Below are 17,404 nucleotides of genomic sequence, written 5' to 3'. Positions count from 1 at the left end.
GAGCGGGGAAGAGACAGTTTCATGATTGAAGGAGATAGATAGGATCAGATTACATCAGCCTACTGACACAATAGCAAGAAGAGAAAGAGAGCAGGATAGACCATCGCCGCTCCGAACGTCACTAGGAGAGCGAAGGAGTGGATAGGAAGACGGATCATGAGTCGTGAACTGACGCAGACTCGAGAACGTGCTTGCGACGGTCGATGTTTGAAGCAACAATGATGACAGGACGCTCTGCGCAATGCAATTAGAGCTGAGTTATAACACATAGTGGTCGTGGCAGCACACTTTAACGAAACACATATCATGGTGATGCTACAGCCGTGTCGAGTGACTTCGATTTAAATCTGTTGAACCTAACCCTGAGCATCGGGCGCAGCCGCTCCGGGGGCTTGCTGGCCATAATAACCTACGATAGCAGGTTGAGCGATTGACAGAGAGGAAATAAGCGCATAAAGATGCTCACCTCCCCAATAATTCGAGTAATAAGAACTAGGATCTGCGCCACCCCACTGACCCTGCGCAGCTTGGGCGGCAGCAGTAGGGTCCACAGGCGATTGGGCAGCACCAAGACCCATTGCCGAAGGCGCGACAGGGCTTCCCATACCAGGGGCCGCGGCGCCGGACGTACCAGCGGCGGGTTGGTTGGGGAAGCCACCGTAGGCGCCGAACCCGTACTGACCGTACGTATTGGGTTGGGGCATACCATACATGGGCTATGAAGTGGTTGTCAAAACAGTACTGATACTGTAAACAGCGAATGATACCCACCACATTGGCGTAGGGAGCTGCAGTGGGCGTCGGGCTCAGAGAACCCGAGCTGAGCGCAGCACCACTATCCCTGTCCTTCCCCCAGCTGCACTTGATCGGGCGGCCGTGAACCATCTGGCCCTGCAGCTGAACGATGGCCATAGCAGCATGCTCATGAGTATCGAGCTTGACGAATGCGAAGCCACGGTCGGCCTGCATGCGGATCTCCGAGAGGTAACCGATCGACTGGAACAGGGGGATGAGGTCGGCCTGAGTGGCGTAAGGGACCAGGTTGCCGACGTAGACGGTGGTGTTGTACGCAGGGGTCTGCTGCACAACGGACTCGTACGAGAGCGGGCCACCCTGGAAGTTCATCGGTGCGGGCGCACCTCCGCCCATGCCGGTGCGCGGCGGACCAGCGGGAGGAGCGCCTTGCGTCTTCTGGTTGGCCCAGTTGACGCGGATCGCGCGCGAGCCGAGCCATTCGCCGTTCATGGTGGCAATCGCCTGCTCAGCATCGGTCTTGTCTCGGAAAGCGAGGAAACCATAACCGCGAGACTTGCCCGAGTTCATGTCCCACATGACGCGCGCGTCCGAGAGCGTACCAAAGGCGCTGAATGCCTTTGCCAGCACGTCGTCGTTGACTTCAGGGCTGAGGTCACCGACGAAGACGTGGTAGTGGTTACTCGTGTCCTCCTTGTTCTGCTGGCCCTGATAAGCCCAGTTGACGCGAATCTCTGTGTCAAAGATCTTGCGCCCGTTGAGAGTCTGCAAGGCCGTCTCCGCTGCGCGCATGTCCATGTACTCGACAAAGCCGTAGTTAAGACCGCCGTGCTGGTAGTTGCGGTCAGGAATAATCTTCACGTGCTGCACGGGACCAGCCACGGCGAAGATCTCCGTCAGCATGTACTCAGTCACTCGCGGACTGAGGTTGCCGACGTAAAGGTGGGCCCTCCTCTACAGTGACAGTCGATGGAGGATTGGAGATGTAATTTAGAGTTGAGGCATGACGGCATCGAGTGATGGGACCGGGGAACGGAGAGAAAAAGCGGTCGAGGGACAGCCGGGCTAAGGTTAGTGACATAAATTACGCGACGGGCAGGCGTACTCACAGGAGCCTCGGCCGCTGACATGGAACCCATTGGATTCATCGTTACAGACAAATGATGGGAGCAAGAGTCCTGCAATGACCTTTGATGAGTCTCGGATCGAGTAGCTAGACGGATGCGCGGGATATGTACAGAGGGAAAATTGACAGAGAGAGACGGATAAAGGAGACAAGTCCGTGAGACAGAGAGGAGGAAGAGATATGAGACAGAGAGACAGAGACGAGCAGAGACGAGAGAAACGGAGAGAGAAGAGAGAGAAACGGACAGACGAAAGCCTTGACAAGTCAGGAGACAGTGGACCGTTGGAAAGATGCGCATCCCCCTGCCGCCCACCTCTCAATCCCCTCGGCTATCTCCGGCCGCCCCGTAATCAGCTGTACCTCCCCATTCCCCGACGGGCCTGACTCGCCCGACACTTCGCGAATCGTACCGCATTCGCCTACAAAACTCCAGGAGCGCAGGGATGCATACCATTAAGAAGAGCTAAGTAATGTACTCATACTACTTGCGGGGGAAGTGGGACGGCGTGGGCACGTTAAGCAGCACATTCCCTCCACCGCTCGGAATGTACGTTACGTTCGGATTCGACGTCAGCGACTGCACGATCGCCTTGCTGGCCTCGATCTTCCTGAACGCGATAAACCCGTCGCCAGCCTTCTCCAATGCCCTCGAGATGGTCGCAGCTGCCTCCGCCTCACCCTCAGCACGAATGACGGCCGCTTGACGCTCTTGTTCAGCCTGGAGCGACATCAGCCAAAATTCGCACTCCGGCAGCACCTCAGAACATACCTTTTCAACAATGAACTTCGCACGCTCAGCATCTATTCAGCATGAATGAGCAAGTCTGAACCGAAGCTTGGCAGACAACACACGTACCCTGCTGCGCGATCTGCTTCGCCTCGACAGCCTGCACAAAACATCAACGCGTGTGGGGCACTTCTCTCTGTGTATGCGTACCTGAGTGAATTCCTGTACGTGATATCGAGGTGAGCATGAAACGGACGTGACAACGGAAATGACATTACTGACCTTGCCGAACGTGAGATGTGTGATAGAAACATCCTCGAGCACAATGTTGAATTCGCCCGCCCGCTGAAGCAAGTCCCCACGGATCCTTGATGACACCTATACGATAACTTAAGCCAAGTGATGCGAAGACGCGAACCTAAGACACACGCACCACTTCACGCTGCGTAATGAGCTCTGCCGCATCGAACTGAGCCACAATGCTCTTCAACACCTCGTTTCCAATTGACGGAAGCACCCTCTCGTCGTAGTCCAGACCAAGGCTCTTGTAGATCCTCGGTAGGTGCTCGATATCCGGCCGTGAGAGCACTCGCAGGGTTATGGACACCATTTGCATATCCTTAGAACCAGTCGTGGTAGAGATGTTCTATAACACACGTGAGGTTTTGAGACATGTAGTGTGCGGCTTGCCTTACCCTCGGCTTGATACGGCAGTCATAGAGGATGGCCTTTTGGAGCCAAGGAACGAGGAAGTGGGTGCCCTCGAGAGAAGCCTTTGCGCATCGTCACAAACGAAAGTATTATGGAAGGTGCATCGCAGTGCAGCGTACCTGGTCCTTCACGCCAGAAAACCGGTCGAACATGACTGCCCTGTACCCTCCGGGAACGTCATAGATGCTAGCCTGTATGGTCGCAGCGGCAATTGCTACCGGCACTGAAAACCCACAGATGGACGGTCAAAAGGAGAGCTATAAGGCGACGCAAGACGCATACCAATGATACGGTTGGCCAGCTGAGAGAGAGACATGGCGGACTGCAGTACGCTGGGCCAGACGGTGCAGACGAGCCTTGAGAACGCCGAACAAGAGAGCGCGTCACCTTCCGGCAAACCCCACACGTGCAGCCGATGCAGATCTGGCGTCTACCGTCCTCCGGGCGCCTCCAATTGTCGCGTCTGCTTATAGGGCCACGGCGAGGTGATTGACTATGGACAAACATTGTCGACTGACAGTGCTATCTAGTATCTATCGAGAGGTCTCCTTTCCCATCATTTTCGCCTGGTGCCATCCTCGCAGAATGACTGCCAAACTGCATCGCCCTCTTCTTCCTCCCACTCGCCTCCACGAGTCCTACTTTACGCGCGGCCAGCCGTAATAGCAACTTCTCGCCAACACCGGCTTCCAGTCGAGGATCCAGCTTTAGATGAACCGGCAATTGCGCGAGGAAGTTGACGACAGACAACGAGAGGAACGGATGGCGGGTTTCCTTTCCCCAGGACGATATGACGCGATCGTCTCTTCCCAAGTTCCTTGTGGGTATGCGATCGATTTCGAGTTGAAGCTGTGGAGAACAATCTGTAAGGCTGGAGGAGTTCGAGCTCGGTGCCGCCTACCTCGTCAATTACCGCTTGCCAACCTGCCGCCTTGAACGCTGTACGATGTCGACCGTATCCGCCGAGCAATTCGTCTGAACCTAATCCGTTGAGGAGGACTCGAGCTGGGCTAGTATATGGCTGTGGCTCTGCACCTGGGTGCGAGCGTATCTGCCCTACACCCCGCGCGGCAAAATACAGAGCAATGGCTAGGCTCTGGAGGTGCAGTCAGTATAAGGGGTTGATATCGTAGGATGATGAGCCGTACGAGATCCATGACTGTCCTGGACGGAAACATGAGAGCTTCCACAGCTGCGCGCGCGTTTTGCGATTCCTAGTCTCTGCAGTGAATCCGCTAATCAGATGAAAGCAGGCGGCGACCTACCTCATATGGTACATTGATTTCAAGGAAGTTCCATGTCCGTTTCGGACATAGTCGCCTCAGCTCTTCCACCTCCTGCAGGCCTGTGAGCCTGTCTGGGACATCGTAGGTGACCTTCACCGTGGAGTAGTCTAAAGGATCCCGGAGCTTCTGCTTCTTCTCTCGTTTGGGAAGACCGTAGATGTTGCCCTCGACTTTCACTGCGATCTTCCGAGGATTCTCGAATGCGACGTTAAGCAAGTCGATAGGTTCGTCGGGAGCGACATGTCTGTACCATCTTAAGCAAGACACAATATTTGGGAGAATGAGGCATCGATCACCTGTCAGCTAGGAATGCAATCATAGTAGAGTCTATACCGCCGCTGAAGAACACGGCAACTCGAGCTTGACCTGGTACTGTACTATGTAGTGGGGTGAGTCAGGGAATGCGCCCAGAGACACATACACTTACCCTCTACGAGGAATGTCACGAACACGAAGCATTACACTGCGTTCTAGCTGAGAGATCAGGTCGTCTACAGCTGTAGATAGATGCGGTGGTATATCATCTAGGCTTTGCGGTCTAGGCGGATCATCAGGGATACTACGTTCGATGGCAGAGGGTCGGGCCTATTGATGCAAACCAGAACGTCAATACCGAGTTCAGCACGTGAATGAGCTGCAACACTCACGAAAGGTAATTGTGTCCCGTCAACTGTTCGAGGAACGAGAGTGATGCAAGAATGTGATTGAAAGAGCTGGTCGAATGCTGGTGTGTGCGCCATGAAATGTTCTCAGACAATTACCACTTACGCTATCGCGTTTGACCAAGCTTGAGAGATCTAAAGAGCATATATGCTCCGTCGATACTTCTTCTAGAGCGTACCCGGCATCCAAGCCCGCAGACACAGATGCTAGCAGAAAGTACGGACTTAATTCGCTAGGGTAGTGAATCAGAAGTGATCGTCGTCCAAGGGGATCTCTTCCAAAGAATAATTTTCGTGATGCTTTCTAGGTCTTTTGTTAGATAGGCCGTGACCGCAAGCCCGCTCTTGCAGTGATCCTTACCTGATAGAACAGAAAGGCATAGCTGGAAGGAGCGTGAGCGGGCGCACCACATTCTCCGACTGTTACTCACGGTCCTTCAATGTTACCGAATATTCTGGTCACCTCTTCTGAGTCTTTCGCATTTGTCAAGGAAGAAAAAAGCTTCGCTCCATCGTTCTCGTCCGGACCAACCTGCACGAAACATCACCTATTTCTCTCCCTGACACTGGGTTGATGCGACTGACGTCTAAGCCCTCAAAAACCTACACACTTCTATGAGTAACGTTGTAGCCCATGTGGACATACAACACACCTCACCATTCCAGCATAGGATGTTACCAGTATCATCTGTATGCGGTTGCTTGATGAAGGCGTCGCCTCTCAAACGGAGTTCGGAGGCACAGAAAGTCAAAGTCAGCTCCTGCACGTCGGTATAAATGACATCTTGCGCGTCAGGCCCTGGAACCTCGGTCGGACCTCCTGATTATCAAAGGCGTTTGTAGGGTATGCACCTCGTGAGCTAGTCGCTGCTTGGAGTTTTGAGAGGAGCCTGTTAAACCGGCTATTGTGCGGATTGTTTCTCGAGTCGCTTCTGCTGATAGAAAAGAGGATTCCACACATCTTCCGCAGGTCTTTGTGACGTATTTTAAGCCGCCTCCAGGTCCTGATGAAGATAGATGGGGAACGAGACGGGAACCGTTCCTGGCTCTCGCAGTCGAAGGTGCAGATCTGCATGGGCGTCTGGCGTCGTAAATCGGCGATCATGGAGGTGTGGATCGAGATCTGAATTTTGAGAGGCGTCTAACAAGCTCAGCACACTCGCTCAGGCTCGGTCCGCCAACCGTCCAGTCATTTCCACTTTCTGCTGCTCTATCTGGTTTGTGTCTGGCGCACTTCCAGCTATGCAACCGCGAGTACGATTCAACGCAAAGGCAAGGAGCTCCCACAAGAAGAAGGCCAAACGCGCGAAAGATAGGCCGGAGGCGTCGCAGGAAGATCAAGTCGACCCTAATGCCGCGATTGTCGTCCCCAAGAGTGAGGAGGAGAAGGAGCGCGAGAGGAAGCTGAAGATGAGGGAAGAGGTATGCTCGTGCACATTGAGCGTCGTGTCTATCTTCTAACAAATGCCATGACGGCTAGATTCTCGCCGAGTCTAACTCGAAAGCGAGCGGCAAGAAAAAGAAGCGGCTGGACAAGTACATTGTGCGTGCAACAGACATTAAAGTACTATCGTTTCAGCCTCTCACTTTCTCTGCAGGAGAAGAAGCTGAAACAGGAAGAGCGACTTGCGCTATTCGAGAAACTATCGTACGTCCCACGTCTGTCACAGTTCAGTTGACCCTGCGCGAAGTCTCAATGTCGTCCAAGAAAGAGTCAAGCTCAGGCATCAGCCGCGATTCAATTGCAGTCCTCTGCTACACTGGGCACGGGCAAGGTGACCACTCACCAGCATCGGCTCGAGCAGTTGGAGGACAAGGAAGTCAGGCGGACTCTAGACGGTCGCTCTGGTAAGGGCAAACGCCGTCGAACCGCCAATCCTACCTTGCTTGCCGCCGAAGACAGCGAAGAAGAGTACGGCGTTCCAATGGAAGTGGATGCCCTCGCAGAGGCCGATGACGACAACGGCGAGGACGTCCAGGAAGGAATGTCTCGTTCGAGACCGGTCGTCGTTGTAGATTCCGGATTCTCCACGACAGCGCAGTCCGCCGGATCTGAATCCCTGCCTTCCTTGCCTACGGTTCCTGCCGTCGGTAGTGCTTTGAAGCGGAATGCCGACGGGACTATCGTTGCGCCCAGGATATCAAAACGGAAGCCCAAGGATGCGAATGTGAGTCCTTGTACGGTCATGGCAAATCACTAGTGGAGTTGAAGGATAATCTTTTTGCAGCGAACCTTCGCATCCTGGAAACACAAACGTCTGAATCACAGAGCGAAGGCGGCACAGGAAGATTCCGATTCGTCATTCGATAGCTCTGACTCCGCATACGATTCGGATGAGAAGGATGACGAGGGTGCCATTGAAGCCGAGGGCGATTCGGAGGAGTCTGGTTTAGAGGATGGTTCAGAGGACTCAGAAAACTCGTCATCTGCGGAGTCCCACGCAGAACCAGACCAGGTTTTCACCGAGGAGCCGGAAAGCAAGAAGCGCAAAAGGCTCGGCTTCAAAGATTGGGCCATGAAGCAGCTCAGCGCAGTCAAGGGATACGTTGCGCCCTTGCCTGATCCAGACGATCCAACAGCCCCTTCCCCTGCGCTACCCGAGCACCCTACGAAGAAGCGCAAGACAGATCACTTGAAAGGGCCGAGGGAAATGCGCGGGCCGCTCGGCGAGGATATGCAGCTGCCCAAGACTGCGTTTGCACAGCAGCTCCAGGACGGTATGAAAAAGGGAGTCAAGCCGAAGGCCCGCAAGGTTATTGCCGTGACACGGCCTCAGGAGGTGGAGGAAGCGAGAATGCTGCTCCCTATCGTGTCTGAGGAGCAACCTATAATGGAGGCTATCATCCTCAACACCGTCGTTATCATATGTGGTGAAACAGGTAGTGGTAAGACTACTCAAGTCCCTCAGTTTCTCTACGAAGCAGGATTCGGATCCCCGGGAAGCGGTAAGTCACATCAATTCCCTGTAGGATCACTGTCCTCACGTCATCCTAGACAATCCGGGAATGATAGGCGTGACGCAGCCACGACGAGTTGCTGCCATGTCCATGGCTTCACGCGTTGCACACGAGTTATCCCTGACCTCCTCCAAGGTTTCGTATCAAATACGATACGATGCCACTGTGTCTCCATCGACGGCGATCAAATTCATGACGGATGGCGTTCTTCTGCGTGAGCTGGCCGTCGATTTCTTGCTGAAGAAGTATTCGGTCATTATCATCGACGAGGCACATGAAAGAAGCATGAACACGGACATCCTGCTAGGCGTATTGAGCCGTGTCGTCAAATTGCGAGAAGAAATGTGGAAGGAGGGCAAAGAGGACGTGAAGGTTTGTCTCGCTATCATTCAAAGGGAACCGATAGAAGTTCACGACCGACTACAGCCGCTCCGCCTCATCATAATGTCTGCTACGCTTCGTGTGTCTGACTTCGCAGAAAATAAGACCCTCTTCGCATTCCCCCCGCCTATCATAAACGTCCCCGCTCGCCAGCATCCCGTGACCGTACATTTCAGCCGTCGAACGAACTCGGACTACATTTCTGAGGCTATCAAGAAGACGAGCAAGATCCATGCGAGGTTACCTCCGGGCGGCATCCTCGTTTTCCTGACTGGCCAGAATGAGATCACCGGAGTGTGCAGGAAACTAGAGGCGAGGTATGGCAAGAAGGCGTTAGAGGAACGACGCAAGTCCCGACAGTCGCTTCAGTCCCGTCTCAGCGGCTTGGCCGAGTCCTTGGCTAAAGACAGCGAGCCAGGTCGTACGGTTGCCCCGGCACATGGTATGCGGCCTCATGGATATGACAAGTGTCCCCTCTCACGCCTTTCTGTAGCTGACGTAGAGGCCGAGGATTTTGATCTCGGGAATTTTCAGCGAGCAGACGAGGCGCTAGCGTTCGACGTCGACGGTGATGTTGATGCGGAGGCGCTCGAGTCGGATGACGATTCGGAGGGCAACGATGAACTGGGTATCGAGGCCGAAGAGACCGACGGTATGTGTACATCGCTGACTGGTAACAGTATTGTGCTGATTCAGAATAGTGCCAATGCACATCGTCCCGCTATATGCGCTTCTTCCGAGTGAGAAACAGATGGAGGTGTTCAAGCCTCCTCTGGACGGCACTCGACTAGTAGTCGTTTCAACAAACGTCGCGGAGACGTCGCTGACCATCCCCGGCATCCGCTATGTCGTCGACTGCGGTCGCGCGAAGGAGGTGTGTTGATTTTTCATCCCAACCTCAAGAGCCTATAGTGACATCCTTCGCAGCGGCGCTACGACGTAGCCAACGGCATCCAAGCCTTCCAAGTCAGCTGGATCTCCAAGGCGTCCGCCGCACAGCGCGCAGGCCGTGCAGGCCGCACAGGCCCCGGCCACTGCTATCGCCTGTACTCCTCCGCGCTCTTCGAGAACTACTTCGACGCGTTCTCGCAGCCCGAGATCCTCCGCATGCCCATCGAAGGCGTCGTCCTCCAGATGAAGAGCATGCACATCGACGCCGTCGTCAACTTCCCCTTCCCCACGCCGCCCGACCGCGCGAGCCTGCAGAAGGCCGAGCGGGTGCTCACGCACCTCGGCGCGCTCTCGACGGCGACGGCCAAGGCCGGCTCGACGCTGGGCGCGGCGATCACGGACGTCGGCCGCACGATGGCGCTGTTCCCGCTGTCGCCGCGGTTCTCGCGCATGCTCGTGAGCGGACGGCAGCACGGCTGTCTGCCTTACGTCATCGCGATCGTCTCTGCGCTATCTGTGGGCGACCCGTTCCTGCGCGAGGAGGCGCTCGATCAGGAAAAAGACGAAGACGAGGGGGAGGAGGACGAGGAGGAGCTCGCGCACATCACGGGCGAAGCCGCGCGTGCGAAGGAGGCACGCCGGATCCGGAGGAAGGCGTTCTTCGCGTCGCAGAAGCTGCACGCCTCGCTCGGCAACGCGTCCAGCGACGTCCTCCGCGTCCTGTCCGTCGTCGGCGCGTACGAGTTCGCAGGCGGCGGGCACAAGTTCTGCGAGGAGCACTTCGTCCGGCCCAAGGTAAGGCGTCACCCCGCCCTAGCCCTATTCCTATGCCGCCGAGCACGCGGGCTGACATCCACGCGCAGGCGATGATGGAGATCCACAAGCTGCGCGCGCAGATCAGCGCGATCGTCCAGGCCAACTTCCCCGACGTCCACCCCGGGCTCGCCGCCGACCTCCGCCCGCCCTCCGCGCTCCAGCTGAAGGTCCTCCGGCAGCTCGTCGCGGCGGGCTTCATCGACCAGGTCGCCGTCCGGAAGGACGTCGCGCAGAAAGGCCGCGCCGCGGGCGCAGGCACGCAGTACACGACCGCGCGCGGGGTCCCGTACCAGGCGCTCGGGATCCCAGACGAGGACGTGTTCGTCCACCCGTCCTCCGTGCTCGCGGGCGGGGCGCCGCCCGAGTACGTCGTGTACCTCGAGGTCGTGCGCACGTCCCGCGTGTACATCAAGGGTGAGCGACGTTTTGTTCTGTCGGCGGTGGTCGTGCGGGTGTGCTGACCGGCTTCGTCGCAGGCCTGACCGTGGTGAACGGTGCCTGGTTGTCCGCGCTCGGGAAGTCGCTGTGCACGTACTCAAAGCCGTTCAAGAACAAGGAGGGGCAGTCCATGGTAATCCCCCACTTTGGCCCGCAGGGGTGGGAGTTACCGCCAATACGGGAGGACCAGAAGTGATGGCTGTTTGACACTGATACGTGTACCTGAACATATCTGTATACCTTCGTCTATGGAACTTCTCGAAGGTCATTGGCCGACTGTGCCGCACAGCCAGTGCGCGAATTCGACGATTGGGGGAGACTGCACACATCGACTAACTATGGTAGATTGCTGCCGAGTTCGAATTGATTCTACACGCTACACGATACACGAATACACGCCATCGAACTGCTGCCAAAGATTACGTTTATCTGCACCCCCGCCACGTAAGGCCCGTACGGACTCAACACACAGCGAGAGTCGCGCCAGCGCCGTTCCATGCACAATGATACAACATCTATGAATGACACTGCCAAATCTCACGCTGCGCCGACCGTAGCCGCAGTCCCGAGGGGAGGTGTAGCTTACGCCGAGTACGAGGACGCGGAGACGGAGCCGCCACGCCCGGTCCAGTTGATGTCTGTGTGACAAAGAGGTATGCATTAGGCCTGCGCTTGCTAGTCAAGGGAATTGTACCCACGGATGTCCTCGCCGGCCTTGAGCTTGGCGTTCTCCTTGCCAGGGAGCACACGGAACGTGTGCGCGCCGAAGTAGTCACGCTGCAGAGCAAGTCTCTCGTCAGCAAGCGCAGGGCACATGATAAGTCATGTCAGCAGCTTACCTGCGCCTGGAGAATGTTGGCGGGGACGACCTCGCTGCGGTAGCCGTCGAAGAACGCCAGCGCAGTAGAGAACGCCGGTGTCGGGATACCCCAGAGGACGGCCTGCGCGATGATGCGACGCCAGCCGGGCTGCGCCTTGTGGACGGCCTTGTTGAAGAAGTCGTCGAAGAGGAGCGACTCGAGATCACCCTTCTTCTGGTACGCAGCGGTGATATCGCCAAGGAAGACAGACTTGATGATGCAACCACCACGCCACATTTGTGCAATGCCGGCGTAGTTGAGGTTCCAGTTGAGCTACACGTGAGGGACGTCAGCGATGGAGAGCGTCGACAATGCAGACGCAGTGCTGACCTCCTTCGCTGTCTCACGCATGAGCATGAAGCCCTGGGTGTAGGAGATGATCTTGGACGCATAGAGGGCCTGCTCGAGGTCGTCGATGAATTGCTTCTTGTCACCCTTGAACGGCTCCTTCTGGGGACCAGCGATGACCTTGTTAGCGCGGACACGCTCCTGCTTGAGACCGGACAAGCAACGGGCGAAGACGGCCTCGCCGATGAGGGTCACTGTAAACGCCCATGAAGATCTGGTCGGTCGCGTACTACGTCATAGCTACGCACCGGGCATGCCAGCATCGAGCGCAGCAATGGCGGTCCACTTTCCGGTACCCTTCTGGCCAGCCTGGTCAAGGATCTTGGTGACGAGGGGCTCGCCGTCGTCATCCTTGAACTTGAGGATGTTGGCGGTGATCTCGATGAGGAAGGAATCGAGGACGCCCTTGTTCCAGGTGTTGAAGATGTCCGCGATCTCGTCCTCATGGAGACCAAGCCCGCGCTTGAGGATGTCGTACGCCTCAGCAATCAGCTGCATGTCGCCATACTCGATACCTAATAGGATAGTCAGTATACGGCTGGAACGGGAAGCAGGTGTGCGAATGCTCTCACCGTTGTGGACCATCTTCACGTAGTGACCGGCACCGGTCTCACCGACCCAGTCACAGCAGGGTTCGCCGTTGACCTGAGCGGCAGTGGCCTGGAAGATCTCCTTGATGTGAGGCCAAGCCGCGGGAGAACCACCGGGCATGAGTGAAGGACCGTAGCGGGCACCTTCCTCACCACCGGATACACCGGAGCCGACGAAGAGGAAACCCTTGGCCTCGAGTTCCTTTGTGCGGCGGATGGAGTCGGGGTAGTGGGAGTTACCGCCATCGATGATGATGTCGCCGGGCTCGAGGTGAGGGATAAGCTGGTCGATGAAGGCGTCAACGGCGGAGCCAGCCTTGACGAGGAGGATGATTTTGCGGGGACGTTTGAGCTTGGCAACTAGCTCCTCGATGGACCATGCGCCCTGGACCTTGGTGCCTTCATCGCGAGCGGTAACAGCAGCCAAGGAGGAATGAGGTTAAGTTAAGAGTAAGGAGATGAGCGGCTAGGATGACGTCGGCTAGATAACGTAGTGCTAACCCTTTGCCTCGTTTGCAAGGAAGTGGTCGACCTTGCTAGTGGTACGGTTGTAGGCGACGACGGTGAAGCCCTTGTCGTTCATGTTGAGGATGAGGTTTTGGCCCTATGGCAGACGGATCAGGATACATGGGCAGGTCGCGGCGGCGGGAGTGCTTACCATAACGGCCAACCCGATGAGGCCAATGTCACCGCTGAAATTGAGGTCAGTTATACTGTACGGGTATTGAGGACGACGAGGATGGTACGTACACGGGCTCAGGCATTGTGCAAGGAGTAGTAGAGAGGGAAGTGGATGATGGTGGTAGGAGGAAAGGATCGTGAAGATCGTGCAGAAGGTTGGGGACGGTGATGGCGATGAGATATGTAATCCCTGCGGGTCGGGCTGACGTCTTTGTCACAAGCCGGTCCGGAGAGCATGACCGTGCGAGCTCGTCCGTTCGGCATCCCACCAGCGTACTTGTTCGGAGATGAGCAAGTGCTCTAGAGGCCGCCTACTCTCACATTAGCCGTAGACGTCCACGATCCCGGCGGGTGTGTGGCAGCAGGCCTCAGTGCTCCGGCTGCCTGTGGCCACAGTAGGGCCCGCTCCAGGAGTCAGCCCATCGATAACGACTCCTCCCCACTAGACGCGTCGCGATGGCGGCGTCACACATTCTTCTCCGTGACGCCCCGCGTCTGTGACACGGTGCTCACCCTGTTCGGGACACACACCGTCCGCGTCTTCCTTCTCTCCCTCTCCACATCCCTCATACGTCCGGGAATGCCACGTTGTCCACCAGACTCGAGTGCTTTCCCTGTCTTATGCATAAGCCCGACTCCCCCACCGGACCATCCGGGTCGGATAATGCCGAAAATAAGTAGTCCGATAAGTCCTTTCCCAGGGCGTCAAACCACTAAGCCGCCCACGCTCGCCGCCCATCCTGGTGTGCGAGTCATCCACCTCTCTACTACCTTCCGCCTCCTCCATTTCGCGTTTTCTACCTGTTCGCATGGTTTCCTCATTACGTTCACTCGGTCTCGCCGCCTCACGGTGCAGGTCTCTCCGCCCGCCCTCTTCCCACGCCAGTCATTTTCTCAGGTCCGCCAATGCGAGATTATACACGTCCAGGACCCAGGATCCCATGACGGGCGAGTTGGCGACCCTGCCAGACATTGAGGTCTGACGCATTCATAGATTCTCGAGAGAGCTTCCGCAACTGACAGGAAGCGTATCTTAGCCTTCCTTACTCGAGATCACACGCACGCAGGACCCCAAAACGCCTCCCCCACCCTCCAGCCTTGTCTTCGGCCACACCTTCGTGAGTCAATTCGTAATGGTGCACGCATATGGGATTCTCATCGCTTATAATTCTTCCCCAGACCGACCACATGCTCGCTGTGCCGTGGCACATTCTCGAGGGTTGGGGCGCACCCAAGATCCAACCTTGTACGTGCACCCCACGCGTATCGAACGCTGCTATCGCTCACGCTCCTCCAGATGGCCCTCTCTCCCTCCCTCCTAGCGCGACCGTCTTTCACTATGCGCACTGTCTCTTTGAAGGTCTCAAGGCGTACCGAGACACTAGTGGCAAGGTGACCTTGTTCCGGCCGGACATGAACATGAAGCGCATGAACACTACCGCCGAGCGCATAGCGATGCCCGTACGTGTTGCCCGTTCTCGGATGCCACATCGCGTATCCAAGCTCACGCTTACTGTGCACGCCCTAGACGTTCAATGGTGAGGCCATGGTCGAGCTCTTGAAGCAGCTCGTCCGGTTAGACAAGCACTGGATCCCCGACCAGCCGGGGTACAGTCTGTACATCCGTCCGACAATGAGTACGTCGATCTTCCTGCGTGCGTATTGCTGTGCGCATCTGACATTTCGAAGTTGGCACGCAATCCGCTCTGGGCGTCGCACCGCCGAAGGAGGCCCTTCTCTTCGTCATCTGCAGCCCGGTCGGCCCGTACTACCCACAAGGCTTCAAGCCTATCGCGCTGTACGGCACGACCGAGTACACCCGCGCGTCTCCCGGAGGTAAGCCAGCGTCCGCTCCGTCCGCCCGACGCTTCTCGGCTCAGTCATACGCCTTACGCAGGCATCGGCGCGTACAAGCTCGGCGCGAACTACGCGGCAGGCATCGCCGCGCAGCGGGCCGCCGCCGCCAAGGGCTACGTGCAGAACCTCTGGCTGCACGGGCCTGAACACTACATCACCGAGGTCGGCACCATGAACGCGTTCGTCGTGTTCAAGCACAGCGATGGCAGTACGTCCCCCGTCTCCCCCGTCTCGTCTCCCACCCCTCACCCTGACTCGTCTCCGCGGCACAGCGACCGAGCTCGTCACGCCCCCGCTCGATGGCATCATCCTCCCCGGGGTGACGCGCGACTCGGTGCTCGCGCTCGCTCGAGCGCACGTCGCGGGCACGGCCCCGGTCCCCGAGCTGACCGACAGGCTCGTCGTCTCGGAGCGGCCGGTGACGATGGGCGAGGTGAAGGAGGCCGCGCGGACGGGCAGGCTCGTCGAGTTCTTCGGGGCGGGCACGGCGGCGGTCATCAGCCCCGTCGACCGCATCGGGTACCTGGGCGAGGACCTGCGGATCCCGACGGGCCCGGACGGGATGGGCCCCGTGTCGCGTCCGCTGTGGAAGTATTTGACGGGCATCCAGACGGGGAGCATTGCGCACCCCTGGAGCGTCGAGGTTTGAGGAGGGGGTCACGGTGCGGGCTGGGGGATTTGGAAGGTCAGGGCCGGTTATTGCGCGGAGGCGCGTCGTAACGACGGCGCTGCGCTGGATGTGGTGAAATCGACTAGGAATGCATCGTATACGCTTCCTTATTCAATGTTATGTCGATCGATTCAGTCGCGTTAGTAGGTACTTAGCGGGCTGTAAGTAGCGGCTAACTGTGCAGTGCGTGTGGGAAATGTAGCGTATGACGTCATGGCGAAGTGTATTAGCTGATATACCGATGCGTGCACTGTCCACTTGCCGCTGACTGTCGTTTGTTATCGTATGACAGCAACATGCGTCTTCCCTCCGTCGCGAGACCCAGATTAGCTTATTCTTCTCGTTCCCTTACTCCATGTACTCGCGGGAACCTCAGGTCTCTTACGCCCCGCGGGCCAGGCGCCTCCCGCTCTGTTGTCAGACACTACGCACAAGTCGGTTCTACCACCTACGTCGGGGAACCTCCCGCACCCCCCAATTATCCTGCTACCGGTCGCTCAGGCACCCCCAACTCAAACGCAAGCTCGCCCACGCAGCCACCAACACCAGCGAGGGCGTACGATGCGCTTGTGCTCGCCGAGCTCGCAAAAGAGGGGGCCTCCTCGTCGACGTCGCTCCCAGAGCTCGTGGAGCAGTACATGAAGCGTGCGGGACACGTCCTCGACACGTCCCTGCCGTACGAGTCGCGCCCGGATGCCAAGCGGCGCATCCGATTCACGCAGGACGAGCGCGGCGTGGAGGCGAGCAACGCGGACGGCGCGCTGGCGGTCGTCGCCCACGCCGCGCACGACCGCACGGGCAAGCACAAGGTCACGCACAGCGTGGGCTTCGCTATTCGGCCCCCGGGGCTCTCTGACGGCGAGGCGGTGTATGTTACGTGCGCGCATACGCTGGAGGAGGTGAGCATGCAGTATTAGATCATCCCCGCGAGTGTCGTGCACGCAGGGAAGACGGCCGGTGCTGACGCCCAGTGAGAATCGACATGGGTTCTGCTGTTTTAGGTCGATTAGTATGGTATCTAGTAGGGAACCCCGAAATCATACATAAATGTACCGTTTTCCCTACTTCGGCTGTATGCTGTCGGATAAGGCGGTATGGTCGTACGATGCCATACAAACATCCGTCGGGTTACCTTGGGCATGATCGAGTGCGGCTGATTACGCTCGGTTCGCGCTCGGGTCTGGTCGGGCAGGGATGGTTGTCGTCGAAACACGTCATCGAATGCGAATTGATTACTACTGTATAAAGTGGTATGCGGTCGTATGGCTACACGGTACGATACAGCTACAATCAGAAATTGGCGAATGGAGGCGGGGCAGACTGGAAACAGTTGGATTTGATGGGATACCGACGGGACCAGCCTCTCATGCCACTAGCACGGGTGCCATGCGGCCGTGGAGCTGCCCGGATGCGAGCCAAGGACACAGGTGGGAGGCCGACGCTTCCGACGTTCGACCGAAACGCGCCCGATTGCGAGACTTGGGATGTCCTGAAGGTGGCCTCGTCAGAAGGGTTCGGCGATGAGACTCAATAGGAGTGCTCCTCACATACCGGTTCGGCAATGGGACTCAATAGCGGTGCTCCTCACGTACCGTCTACGAGGGAGAAACACGTCCGAGTTTCTGGGTCGAGACTTTGAGCAAGCAGAC

The 17,404-nt window shown here is 57.2% G+C and overlaps 7 protein-coding genes across 7 annotated transcripts in view; 3 read left to right on the top strand and 4 right to left on the bottom strand.

Moving 5' to 3' along the window:
* Positions 1-356: 356 nt before the first annotated feature.
* On the bottom strand, positions 357-1,656 carry DICSQDRAFT_164378 (uncharacterized protein; the record flags this gene model as incomplete). The annotated part of the gene is made up of 3 exons (XM_007360823.1): positions 357-409; positions 467-716; positions 772-1,656. 3 exons carry the CDS (start codon positions 1,654-1,656, stop codon positions 357-359), a joined length of 1,188 nt encoding a protein of 395 aa, XP_007360885.1.
* A 704-nt stretch (positions 1,657-2,360) lies between these two features.
* Positions 2,361-3,633, bottom strand: DICSQDRAFT_164377 (prohibitin; the record flags this gene model as incomplete). The annotated part of the gene is made up of 9 exons (XM_007360024.1): positions 2,361-2,597; positions 2,649-2,680; positions 2,736-2,766; positions 2,817-2,828; positions 2,889-2,984; positions 3,040-3,252; positions 3,302-3,379; positions 3,437-3,540; positions 3,600-3,633. The coding sequence occupies 9 exons, from the start codon at positions 3,631-3,633 to the stop codon at positions 2,361-2,363; spliced, it is 837 nt and encodes a 278-aa protein (XP_007360086.1).
* Positions 3,634-3,839: 206 nt separating this feature from the next.
* DICSQDRAFT_46531 (uncharacterized protein) lies at positions 3,840-6,226 on the bottom strand (the record flags this gene model as incomplete). Its single annotated transcript, XM_007359782.1, has 12 exons — positions 3,840-4,166; positions 4,219-4,413; positions 4,466-4,531; positions 4,583-4,847; positions 4,900-4,980; positions 5,031-5,188; positions 5,372-5,569; positions 5,627-5,648; positions 5,697-5,797; positions 5,851-5,868; positions 5,919-6,064; positions 6,118-6,226. 12 exons carry the CDS (start codon positions 6,224-6,226, stop codon positions 3,840-3,842), a joined length of 1,686 nt encoding a protein of 561 aa, XP_007359844.1.
* Positions 6,227-6,507: 281 nt separating this feature from the next.
* Positions 6,508-10,945, top strand: DICSQDRAFT_164375 (P-loop containing nucleoside triphosphate hydrolase protein; the record flags this gene model as incomplete). Its single annotated transcript, XM_007360023.1, has 12 exons — positions 6,508-6,687; positions 6,746-6,808; positions 6,864-6,913; positions 6,974-7,433; positions 7,494-8,211; positions 8,261-8,595; positions 8,650-9,046; positions 9,098-9,256; positions 9,306-9,478; positions 9,532-10,290; positions 10,359-10,725; positions 10,788-10,945. 12 exons carry the CDS (start codon positions 6,508-6,510, stop codon positions 10,943-10,945), a joined length of 3,819 nt encoding a protein of 1,272 aa, XP_007360085.1.
* A 386-nt stretch (positions 10,946-11,331) lies between these two features.
* On the bottom strand, positions 11,332-13,311 carry DICSQDRAFT_123176 (6-phosphogluconate dehydrogenase; the record flags this gene model as incomplete). The annotated part of the gene is made up of 9 exons (XM_007360022.1): positions 11,332-11,387; positions 11,448-11,526; positions 11,589-11,882; positions 11,940-12,151; positions 12,206-12,472; positions 12,530-12,946; positions 13,049-13,151; positions 13,206-13,239; positions 13,298-13,311. 9 exons carry the CDS (start codon positions 13,309-13,311, stop codon positions 11,332-11,334), a joined length of 1,476 nt encoding a protein of 491 aa, XP_007360084.1.
* Positions 13,312-14,011: 700 nt separating this feature from the next.
* Positions 14,012-15,995, top strand: DICSQDRAFT_130786 (branched-chain amino acid aminotransferase II). The gene is made up of 8 exons (XM_007360021.1): positions 14,012-14,205; positions 14,266-14,346; positions 14,408-14,474; positions 14,526-14,689; positions 14,757-14,865; positions 14,918-15,064; positions 15,126-15,293; positions 15,358-15,995. The coding sequence occupies exons 1-8, from the start codon at positions 14,170-14,172 to the stop codon at positions 15,732-15,734; spliced, it is 1,149 nt and encodes a 382-aa protein (XP_007360083.1). The 5' UTR covers positions 14,012-14,169; the 3' UTR covers positions 15,735-15,995.
* Positions 15,996-16,154: 159 nt separating this feature from the next.
* The window catches only part of DICSQDRAFT_75306 (uncharacterized protein), a 9,890-nt gene continuing 8,640 nt past the window's right edge, over positions 16,155-17,404 (top strand). The window contains exon 1 of the mRNA XM_007360020.1: positions 16,155-16,654. Within this exon, the coding sequence (XP_007360082.1) occupies positions 16,394-16,654 (261 nt within the window). The 5' untranslated portion in view covers positions 16,155-16,393. The remainder of the gene's footprint in view (positions 16,655-17,404) is intronic.

Source organism: Dichomitus squalens, assembly GCF_000275845.1.
Source record: "Dichomitus squalens LYAD-421 SS1 unplaced genomic scaffold DICSQscaffold_1, whole genome shotgun sequence".
In the NCBI taxonomy this organism is placed as follows: domain Eukaryota; kingdom Fungi; phylum Basidiomycota; class Agaricomycetes; order Polyporales; family Polyporaceae; genus Dichomitus; species Dichomitus squalens.
Note: the sequence above shows the minus strand (reverse complement) of the source record. Positions and strands in the feature narration are given on the sequence as shown.